At 43.5% G+C, this 12,224-nt stretch overlaps 1 protein-coding gene across 1 annotated transcript in view; it reads right to left on the reverse strand.

The window, feature by feature from the left end:
• Positions 1 to 12,224, reverse strand: part of SLC26A4 (solute carrier family 26 member 4) — a 44,218-nt gene that overhangs the window by 28,109 nt on the left and 3,885 nt on the right. The window contains exons 3-5 of the mRNA XM_019543965.1: positions 10,118 to 10,228; positions 8,363 to 8,547; positions 7,565 to 7,729 (exon numbers count right to left, since the gene is read on the reverse strand). Coding sequence (XP_019399510.1) covers positions 7,565 to 7,729; positions 8,363 to 8,547; positions 10,118 to 10,228 — 461 coding nt within the window. The remainder of the gene's footprint in view (positions 1 to 7,564; positions 7,730 to 8,362; positions 8,548 to 10,117; positions 10,229 to 12,224) is intronic.

A 12,224-nucleotide genomic window follows, 5' to 3' on the forward strand; every position in this document is an offset into this window, starting at 1 on the left:
TGGCCCGAGCCCCTCAAGCCCACCCCATCCTTAAAAAAAAAACAAACAACAAAACAAACCCAACAAAACAAACCCCGGCACCTACCAGCAGTTGGAGCTGCTGTCTGGCTGCCGGGGGCCCCACCCACGGTGCGGAGCAGGCTGACAGCCCCAGCAGCCCCAGCCTGAGCCCTCCTGGCCCTGTGCTGTCCTGTGCTGCCCAGGGGGCTCTGTCAGGATGCCCCTGAGCCCCCCCCACCCCTGCTTCTCAGGTAAGCAGAGGCTTTTTTTTCCCCATTTTTTTCTGGTTTTTTTTTAAGTGATGGTGCCTGGGGTTGTGGGGTAGCCTTGGGGGCCTGGGAGTGCAAGTTGGGGGGTGAGGCAGCCACTGGCGGGCTGCAGCAACTGGTGGAGGATGGGGCTAGGTGGGGCAGCAACTGGGGGGGCTGGGGTGGGGCATGTGGGCCTTGCAAGGGGGGTGGTAGCCCCTGTGGGGGCCATATGGCCACTGTTGGGGGCCTGTATCCTTTGTATGGGGGTTGAACCCCCTGTTGGGGGGCTGTACCCCTTGTGAGAGTCCTGAACCCCCTTGTGTGGGGCCCATCGCCCTGTGGGAATGCAGCAAAACATGTTTCATGAATTCATGAAACATGTATTTAGAGTTCACTTTATTATTATGACAAGAGACTTGCTTTAACACTGTAAGATAAAACATTGTACAACTGATCACTGTCTCGTTCTTGCTCTCTGTCTTTAGAGTGGTCTTTTGTTTTACTTGTGGAGGAACATGGATTTGGGGATATTTTACAGAGTGACTTTGAGATTTTTTTTTATTATTATTTTAAATTGGGGATTTTTCAGTTTTCCAGTAGGGAACACCAGAATTCCTGCTAGGGAGGCCAGTGGCAGGACCCTGCCTGCTCAGAGCTCACATCTTGGACCCATCTGGCTGTGGCTGACCTCCAGGCCAAATGGGGACAGGAGGACATGCTTTGACAGTTCAAAGCAGGCCACAACACCTGGAACATCTTCCAGGTGATAGCTGCCCAGATGGCCAGGCAGGGGCACACATGGCAGTAGTGCCACACAAAGGCCAACCCTGCAACCACTGGCAACTGGCCCAGAGGGGCAGATGCCTCTACCGGCTCTGCAGTCCCCATCTGGGTCTGGTAGGTGCACAGCAGGTCACAGCCAGGCAGCAGCCCCCACTGCCAGACTGCTGCAGTGGGTAGAGGGTGCAGGGAACTCTCAGGGCTGCTTCAGCAGTCCAGCTGGCACAAGGGGTTGTGTCCCCAGGTACCAGTTGGCTGGGCCCCAGAAGCTCTCAAGAGCTAGTAGCCCTGAGCTACTTGCCAGGGCAGCTTTTTATACTGTTGGGGCCACCACCTGTGCTGGCCCCGGGCTCTAGCTCCCCCTGGCTGAAGATCTGGGAGGAGCCAGGCAGGGTTATTGTGCCCCAAGTGGCACAATTTGCTGCACAACAAAGTGCATGTCCAAGTATGTGCGCTGAAGCAAAAAAGCCCCGGATCAAAATTTGCACCGCTTCTATTTGAGCTGCTGCAAGCCCACGTGCTTGCATGTGTGGACGTGCTCAATGAGGTCTCTTCTGGCCTTATGTCTGATTCCGCAATCCCCTGTTTGCAGTCAGAGAGTATGATACTACCATATTTTATGGCTCCACCTTACCTCATGGGGCTCAAAACTTTCCCACTGGAACTCAGCCCTGACTAGGAGGATTCTTGCAATAGGTATGCAATATCACTATGCATCACTGTTGTATTGAACAGAGCAAGAACTGACCTTATGGTCTTAGTTCACACTGTAGTGCCTACAGATACATACATTGGCTGCTTGCAGATGTTAACCCCACCCCAAACAAAAAACATGTTTTACTGGAAGAAGCAGCGTGTTACTTTGACCTGGCATCTGTATAGACCAGATGCTTTAGTGGGGCTTTTTGGTACTTTTATCTCATAGCTGATTTAATCAGCTAGGTGAGCTAGGTCCAACTAATGCAATGCCTTTTCTAGGCGTGTTCTGGACTTGACCCAGGAATGTGTCGAGTTTAAAGTAAAGCATCATTTGTTTGTTTTTTAATGTCTGCAAGCAGCTGTTGTGTTTAAATTTCTGAATGTTTAAATTTTAAAATATACTTAGAAAATCATAAAGATAATATTACATAAATAAGTGTATAAAGGGTTGGTCCAGAGACAGGTAACAAGTAATACTCAATAATTTTCCTGTGTTTCCCAATGTACTGTACAGGGGTGACTACACATTCAACCTGAGGCGTGAATTGTAAGTGATAAGGTACCTAAAGTTTAGGTTTTAGAACTCCTAAGTACACTCGGGAATCTATGCACAGAAATTTAAAAAAAAAAAATTGTCAGGTCAACACAAATCACTGGCAAAAGAACCCAAAGTTTCTTGCTCTACACAGTTGTGTACATCTCCTCACCTCACTTGCTACACTACTCACTGATTTTTAATGTAGGAAGTCAGTTCTTCCGTCTTTAATATGCAGTATTTGGGAGTAATAACTAATCCCTTAAAATGCGTTCTGGTAGCTGTACAACCCTTTGAAAACCATAAAAGCGAGAGATGGGAAAAAATTGGTAGGTCACTTAGCCCACCTTCATGCTAGGATTACTCTGTGCTTTCTCCAATCAAAACAAAGATGTCCCACATGAGGGAGTTATTAGTTACTAGCCTTATATACAGACCTATTTACAGTTTAAAATATCTTACTGTTAGGAAAGATTAATTCCATCCCGGAAGAGCACACACCAACCGCAGAGACTTCCTCAGCCTGACAAAAGGTTTTTAAACCCGAAAGCTTGCTAAAAAATTTTTTCCAACTATTAAAGTTGGTCTAATAAGAGATATCAGATTCATCCAAAGAACCTTGCCTTACTGTCAGAAATATTTTCCAAGTACTTTGCCTACTTTTCTCCTTTTCTTCCTGTTACTCCAAGTTATAGTCATCTTGTTACTTTTGGTTTATATGCCAATTTATTCTAGACTGAACGGAATAGCTTTTCCAATCTCACCTCTATTAGGCAATCCATCTTGCTTTCCTTTGAGCCTGTGTCTAGAAAGTAGAACTACCAGCAAGTTCTCTATGCTGAAGTAAGACGTCTTTTGGAAACCAATTGATTTTGGAAACCTAATGTGTTGTAGTATAAGGAAGAATTGGAAGTCCTTGGACAGTCATGGAACTATGACATGTTTGGAATAAGAGATACTTGATGGGAGCTCACATGACTGGAGCACTGTCATGAAGGGGTATACATTGTTCAGAAAGGACAGGCAGGGGAGAAGAGAAGAGAAGAGAAGGAGCTGCACTTAACATAAAAGAGCTGTATGATTGCTCAGAGCTCCAGTATGAAGCTGGAGATAGGCCTGTTGAAAGCCTCTGGGTTAGGGTTAGAGGGCAGAGCAACATGGGTGATGTTGTGGTGGAAATCTGCTATAGACCACCAGACCAGGAGGAAGTAGTGGATTAGGCTTCTTCAAACAGCTAGCAGAAGTTTCCCAGTCACAGGCCCTAGTTCTCATAGGGGTTTCAATCACCCTGACATCTGTTGGAAGGGCAATACAACAGTGCACAGGCAATCCAGGAAGTTTTTAGAGTGTGCTAGGGACAGCTTCCTATTGCAAGTGATGGAGTGGCCAATGAGGCTCACAAACAGGGAAGAATTGGTGGGGAATGTAGTGGATGACAACGTGGGCAACAGTGACCACAAGATGACTGACTTCAAGATCCTGAGGAAAGGAAGGAAGGAGAACAGCAGAGTAAGGACCCTAGATTTCAGAAAAGCAGGGCTGATGGGCAGGATATCCTAGGAGGCCAGTTTGAGGGGAGAGGAGTCCAGGAGAGCTGGGTGTACTTTAAAGAAACCTTACTGAGGGTTCAGCAACAAGCCATCCTGATGCACAGGAAGACTAGCAAGTATGACAGAAGACTAGATTAATTTAGCAGGGAAATCTTCAGTGAGCTAAAAAAAAATAATCACAAAAATAAAGCTTACACTAAGTAGAAACTTGGACAAACAACTAGGGAGGCATATAAAAGTTTTGCTTGGGCACGAGGGATGAAACCAGGAAGGTCAAAGCACAATTGGAGTTCCAGCTAGCAAGGGACATGAAGGCTAACAAGAAGGGTTTCTACAAGTATGTCAGCAACAAGAGGAAGTTCAGGGAAAGTGTAGGTCTCTTCCTGATGGGGAAGACAACCCAGTGACTGATGATGTGGAAAAGGCTGAAGTACCCTATGCCTTTTGTAGGTCAGCTTCCAGACTACTGGACCTGGCAGCACAGTTTGGGGATGAAATGAGCAGCTAAAAATGGTGAAAGAACAGGTTAGGGACTATTTAGAAAAGCTGGATGCATACAATCCATGGGGCTGGACACAATGCACCCAAGGGTGCTGAGGAAGTTGGTAGATGTGATTGCAGAGCCGCTGGCCATTATCTTTGAAACTTGTGGCAGTCAGGAAAGGTCCCAGATGGCTTGAAAAGGGTAAATATAATTCCCATCCTTAAGAAAGGGAAGAAGGAGAATTGGGAGATCTACAGCCTGGTCAGCCTCACCTCAGTCCCTAGTAAAATCATGAAGCAGATCCTCAAGGAATCCCTTTCTAAGCATTTGGAGAAGAAAATGATTAGAAACAGTCAGCATGGATTCACCAGGGGCAAGTCACGCTTGACGAACCTGATTGCCTTCTATGATGAGATGACTGGCTCTGTTGATGTGGGGACACCACTGGACGTAATATACCTTGACTTTAGCAAGGCTTTTGATATGGTCTCCTTCAACTTTCTTGGAAGCAAGCTAAAGAAGTACAGGTTGAATGAATGGACTATAAAGTAAAAAACTGGCTGCATCATTGGGCTCAAAGGGTAGTAATAATTGGCTCGATGTCTACATGACAGCCAGAATCAAGTGGAGTGCCCCAGGGTTCAGTTCTGGAACCAGTTTTGTTCAGTATCTTCATCAACAATCTGGAAGACTGAGTGGAGATAGAGGGGACCCTCAGCAGGTTTGCAGATGACACCAAACTGTAGGGGGGAGTAGGACTAGGATTCAGAGAGACCAAGACAAATTGGAGTATTGGGCCAAAAGAAATCTCATGAAGTTCATTAAGAATAAATGCAAAGTGCAGGCACTTAGGATGGAACAATCCCATGCACGTCTAGAGGCTGGAAACCAACTGGCTAAGCAGCAGGTCTGTAGAAAAGGACCTGGGGGTTACAGTGGACAATAAGCTGAATATAAGCCAGTTAGCCATTGTTGCCAAGAAGGCTGACGGCATACTGGGTTGCATTAGTAGGAGCACTGTTAGCAGATCAAAAGAAATTATTCTTCCCCTCTATTTGGCACTAGTGAGGCCACATCTGAAGTCTTGTGTCCAGTTTTGCACCCCCCCCCAGTATAGAAGGGTTGTGGGCAAATTGGAGAGAGTCCAGATGGCTATGAAAATGGTTACGGGCTGGAAAACAAGACATATGAGGAGAGGCTGAGGGAACTGAACTTATTTAGTCTGGAAAAGGGAAGACAGAGGGGATTTAATAGCAAACTTTAACTAGGTGAATGGATGGAGCTAGACTGTTTTCATTGATGGCAGGTGCCAGAACAAGGAGCAGTGGTCTCAAGGTGCAGCAAGGAAAGTTTAGGTTAGATATTACGAAAAACTCTCACGAGGAGGGTAATAAAACACTGGAACAGGTTACCCAGGGAGGTTGTGGAACCTCCATCCTTGGAGGTTTTTAAGACCTTTTTAAGACAAAGCATTGGCTGAGATGATCTAGTTGGGGATGGTTCTGCTTTGAGCAGGGGGTTGGATGAGATTATCTCCTGAGGTCCCTTCCAACCCTAATTTTCTATGATTCTATAAATCAGTATAACTAATTTGAACTCAACCTGCCTCCCAGTGAAGTCAGTAACAAAGGTCTTGTTAATTTCAGGGAAGCAGGCTGAAGTTTTTTTTAAAGGTCTCTCTAAAGAATCAGAGTTTTCATGAGACTCTCAAGAGATTCTTATGAATCAAGAGAATTCCAAGATATACCCTATTGATCTGCTGGGAAGATTTAGTTCCTAATTGCTCTTGAATTTCCATTTAGCTATACTTCCAAGTGCATTAATAAACCATTTAGGTTAACGTTGTGATATTGTTTTCAAAATAAAACAAGAATCGAGTACAGTATATCACCTTTCTTTTAGAAGTTCACTTGATTGCATAGGACCACACCATTACTAGCACATAGTCAAAGAGACTTCATTGTCATCAACAAGGATAGAACTCAAGACCTTTCCCTCCAAACATACAAGCCCCTAGCACTAGAAGAGAACTGTATTTATCTGACTCTACAGATCATTCTGTACTTTATTGTCTTCAATTGTATTAATCTGGCTGCACTACCATATCCAAATAGTCTCTTCTTACTGCACTGTACTTTCTCTCAAGACACTGAAAACAAATAAACCTGGCTCTAAGACCAGCCCTGTAACATGTTATAAAAAGAGGGAAGGTGAAGAAGTGTTCTTCAGATTAAGAACTGTAGCTAACAGATCCACCTGCCATTTGGAAGTCACAGGGACCAGGGAGCCATGCAGTTATTAGATCCAGCTGGGAAGTAGCAAGATAGTTCCTCTAAAGCAGGGGTTGTCAATCGGGAGTGTGTATACCCCAGGGGTAATTGGGAAGAGGCTAGGGGGTATGTGTGGGTGAGCAAGGATGGAGCGCCACCACTCACCATCCCGCACTGCTGCCTCCCAGGAGCAGGGCCGTGGAGGGTGAAGGCAGTGGTTTCCTTCTGTAGGCTGCACAGGCGCTGCCCGACCGGCTGGATGTGGAGTGGGGCAAACTTGCATGCAGCCACCACTGCCACTGCCATCCACCACCCTGTGCCACTGCATGCAAGTCCCCCAGCTCTGTGTCCTGCTGCTGCTGCCACCCCCCCTGCTCTAAAGGGTTGATGATGGTGAAGCAAGTATCACCACACGCATATGCTGGAAGCATGTGGACCAGAAAGTCAGCTACAGACAGAATGGTCAATGTCAACAGGACCTTGGGTGACCGAAAGAGGGCCCTAATGGCATTCATAGATGATAGAGTCAGCTGTCTGAGCAGCAGGAGATGGCTGTCAGAGGTACACAATGCCTGCAAGTTCCACAAAGTAGGGAACAAAAAAGATGGCATACTCAAGGAGCAGTAGCCCAGGGTTGATAGAGGGACTGTTTTGTTTGATGTTTTTCTGAAGTTTTATGTTGAGAAATAAAACTGAACCTGAAAGAGACTAGGTGCACCACTGAGCCATGCCTACATTAGGGAAATAAGCCATCTGCCTTACAGGCAGGCAAAGCAACTACCTATAGGCCCCTCCAAATAAATTACAGCCAAACACCCATTGATTTTAATGAGAGCAGGCTCAGGTTCAGGATAAAAAAAAACCCCTGTATTCCCTACATTCTATTATGTGAGCCACTTCTGCATGAAGTGGAAGCAAGAGATGGAAAAAAAAAGGAAAACTGCTATGGAGAATTTCTGCCACAAAATGAAAGCAAATTAGCCAGGTATACTTACATATATTATGGAAAGGATCCCATTATAGTTTTTGGTTGAAACATTTAAGACTATTTTCAGTTGTGAAACAAACACTTGAAAAGCAGCTGCGGTTGTGAATCCTCCCACCAGTGGATCCGCAAGGTACCTCACAATGAAACCAATCTGAAGGGCTCCAAGCACAAGCTGGGAAAATCATCAGGAAAAAAGCAAACAACTTACTAAGCAGTAAATCAATGTGACAATGAAATTACAAAACGTTTAGGATTTGATCCCATGTAGAAGGCTGTCTGCCTAGGAAGAGTTCAGTTGGCAACAGATTTTGCCGGACTGAAATGTTTACTTACAGTGATGGTAGCTTACAGTAGCTACAGTCACAACAAAGCATGTGGAGTTATCCATGGAGTAAAATAATGTTCAGTGTAATAGTATCACCACTTGCTTCCTTTAAGAGTTTGAAAAATCTGAAAACCCTTCTTTTATACAAAGCTATCCAAGCCTCATTGTGTGCTTGTTTTGTGACCTGATTTCACGGGGAGCTGTGCACACAAAACAGTGGCAGAATCTACTTCTGTGCTCTTCCATAGAAAATTGGAGAAAAGAATAATTTTGGCATATTACCACATACCACTGAAACATGTTGGGGCTGCCCATCATTTGAAAAGCATGGAGATTTCAGGGTGATGTTTCCCCTCCTGTATGTTTTATTATGGGAAAAGTAACATATTCCCCTAAAATACGGTTTCTCTTCGCATTCTTACCAATTATTTAATAAAGTAAAAGTAGTATAAACCTAAGTCTACAAGCCAGTTATATTACCTGTATAATTCCAACCAGAAACGTGACAGTACTGGCAATTAATACTCTCTGTGCATCTCTGGATTCAGTGTCTATCAGTGTTTTGTTAAGCCCTGTGGTATTACTGCTAACTAGGAGGAAATTTTCATCAGGTGCCATGCTCAGCACAACAGATCCCACCATCAAACTGACCACAGGAAAAGGTCCTGAGAAGATAAACAGTATATATGTTGGCCTTCCATACATCACAAAATCAAAGTATTTGTAAGATAAGATAAGCAGTTCTATATTAGACAATTAAAACATTTATATCAGGGCCAATTTATTATTATAGTATTTATCTAACTGGAGTACCTAGGAACCATATGCACTGCAAATACAGTACGAAGAGAGATCCTGTCCCACAAACCTTACTGTGTAAGCATAACAAGAAAGAGAACATGTGGCTACAGCCAATCTTACAAGGAAGCGTAAGGAAACAAGGAGACAATACTGGTCAACATGCGAGACTGTAGTATCAACCCAGAGTAGCTTAAACATTGTCAGTGTTTTATAGCCATTACAGAGGAGGGCTCTGAAGGAGCAAATGAACCAAAATTGCCTACATTCATAGAGAACTCTCTCCAAGTGAGAGAGTCTGCATCGGGGAAAAAAGTACAAAGGTGATTTTTTTGAAAATGTAACAAATAAGCAATGGAGGCTAGAACACTGAGCCAAGTGGAAAAAGGAGTCAGTATCATGATAGCAAATGAGACATGGCAGGTAGGGTGAGGAGAGGATGTGAGGACCGCTTATATTGGAAAAGGGGACATAATAGAGAAGGGGAAGTCAGTGGAGGAATGCAAGAAGGGCACATCTACATGTGCATTAAGTTTAGTACCTCTAATACGAGGTACTACATAGGAGCAGATGTTAATGTGCTATAGCAATGGTGCATGGTCTTTTTGTGATGCTTACTGTGCAGTAGACTAATTCTACATTAACAGTTTTTTGCCATGACACTCTTATGTGCAGTAGAATTAATCTACTGCACATTAAGTATCTCATATAGACATGCCCAGAGAGATGTGAAAAAGTAAAAATGATTGGGTATGAAAACAATCTTTTCAGCAGCATTCTGGATGGGTATGAAGAAGTTAAGATGGAATTTGTCAAGGCTAGAGAAAAGGAAGCACAGTAACTGAGATGCAAGATGAGAGCTTAGATGAAAATCTTACCTGTGTGGACAGATAGGAAAGACCATGTCTTGAAGAGATAATGTGGAAAGAATTGGCAAAGTTTACACACAGCCTGGACGCAAGGGCCTAGAGAGAAGTCTGAGTAGGCATCCCAATTGTAGGCTTGAGTGACAGGCAGGATTATGGTGTTGTCCAAGATGGAGAAAAGAGATAGCAAGGAGGACTCATGAGGGAAGCTTAAGAGTTCTGCTTTAGTCATGTTGAACTTGAGTTAACAGATAAAGTGTCTGTTCGTAAATTTATCCAGAGTTAATTTTTCAATTCCTGCTATGGCCTTGATTCTGCAACTCTTCACATGCTATGCAGCAAAACACAAGGCTCTTGGACTCCAGCACAAACACAGGCAGAGGCTATGCACAGATACACATGAAGTAAAGCTTTATGTACAACCCTCTGCACTGAGCAAAATAGTTTTAAACCTCAATAACCTGCCAGTGTGAAAGCACAAAACACAGTGAATGCAATTCAAAAGTGACTACCTCACACAAAATATTTATGTTCACAGTAAGGATATGCATTCTGAAAAAGATGCAGTTACCAACTGAGATGTGCCTTGATGTTCCCAGGAAAAAGTATGTCAGGATAGGAAAAAAGGCAGAGTAGAGACCATATCCAACAGGAACAGCAACCAGTAAAGCATACGCCAAACCTGAAATCACATATTCACAGTGTTTTATGTTATAGACTCCACAACAGACTAATATGTTGCCAAATAATGAGCCACATTAAAAAAGGGATCTTCTTTTTCCAGACATATTTGTAATTTGTATTTTTCACCTGTAATTCAGTGGCATGCATGAATTTGCAAACTTCTGCTTTACACCACTCTAGGCACATCTTTGCATGAATATTAATATGATACAATAAGATCCAGCACAGTTTGCACTAGCATGTATTGCTCCCAGAAACAGTATCCTGGACCGCAGTACACTGAGCCAGAGCTGTGCAGCCCTGACTACCAGCAAGCCCCGGGGGTCAGCCTGCTAGCCTGAGGCTGTTCTGATCCAGCTCAATGTACTGCAGAGAGTTAGGGCTAGCTAAAACACTTCAGAAAGGCTAGCTAAAAGGCAGCCCCCACACTGAAACATCCTCATACCCCAGCCAGCCCCAACTATGTCTACACATGTGTTGTGGTGGAGTAAATAACTCCGCTGTAGGATAATACTTGTATCTGGCAGTAGTAACCTATGGCAGGGTTACTTAGTTTACTTCAGCCTAATAGCTCCACACGTGTAAACTGGTGATGCTTTACTGCAGAGCTAATTAGGCAATTCAGCAGTAAGTGTCTCATGTAAATGCACCCTGAGTGCCATTTGGGAAGTTAGATTTGTAAGTATCACCAATTATACCTGCAATTTGGCATGAAGCAGAAGTGTTTTGTGAGGACCTAGTGAGGTTCAACAACGGAACTGCTGTGAAAGTGGCCGATGTGCCATTGCACTTGGGAAGAAGGACTTATGCAAAGGGCCTAATTTATAGCTGGGATTTTCAAATTGGGTGTCCATTTACTTCACTGGGAGATGCCAATATTTAGGACTTCTGAACTCAGGCAATTCTTTTAGGTATGTAACCATACATTTAGACACCTAACATTTTAAAATGTTGGTTTTTATTAATTAGATCCTAAATTAATAATAAAGGCCAGGATTATCTCCCTTGAAGAGCAGAGAAGCAGTTATACAACATTTTTACCCTTGCACAACAACATTTCCTCCACATTTCCAAGTCTGTGGGCATGTCTACATGTGCATTAATGCACTTTAGTTAATGCTCATTAAATCTAGTACCTCCATTGTGAGGTACTAAGAAAATGTGCATTAGCTTGTCTTAATGCACATTAACTAAAGAGCATGGTTTTTAACTGACACTTAATGCACATTAGCCTATTTTAATATGCATTAACTAAATAGCACATTTTTCCAGTGATGCTTTAATGCACATTAAAATAGGCTAATGTGCATTAAAGTGCATGTGTAGATACACTGACGTGTTTGACCCATCAGCTCCACTGAAAAAGTGTGTGTAGGGGGGCAGTAAACAGAGCTTGGAAAGTTATCCTAAATGTCATGTTTACTTTCCAGCCCTAGAATTGTACAGTAAAATATGCAGATAGCTAATCTTGTTTCAGGCAGCATTAACTCCCATTGCCAACTTCTACATTTCCCTTTTTAGAAGCATCAAAAGTTACTACCAGATTTACAAAACAAAAAAATGGTCTGGCCATACCACCGTAGCTGGTGGGAGGCCAGAAGGGCAATACAAATCAAGAGTCTGTACTTGCAGGCTCACATGCTGAGTTTCCACTATTTCTCCTACACAGATCTACACAGCACCTTTTGTCATAAGGGAAGTAACTAGGAAAATAATTTACGTCCTTATAGGATAGGGAAGATCTATACGTGGATAATGCAGATAATGATCTGGAGTAGGTGACAGGTCCACCCATGGGAATTACTATCAGATCAATAAGGCATACCTCGTTTTATTGCGCTTCACTTTATTGCACTTCGCAGATATTGCGTTTTTTTACAAATTGAAGGTTTGTGGCAGCCCTGCGTCGAGCAAGTCTATCGGTGCCATTTTTCCAACAGGATTTGCTCACTTCGTGTCTCTGTGTCACATTTTGGTAATTCTCGCAATATTTC

The sequence above is a fragment of the Crocodylus porosus genome, unplaced genomic scaffold (assembly GCF_001723895.1).
Source record: "Crocodylus porosus isolate Cpor-Errol unplaced genomic scaffold, CroPor_comp1, whole genome shotgun sequence".
Lineage (NCBI taxonomy): Eukaryota > Metazoa > Chordata > Crocodylia > Crocodylidae > Crocodylus > Crocodylus porosus.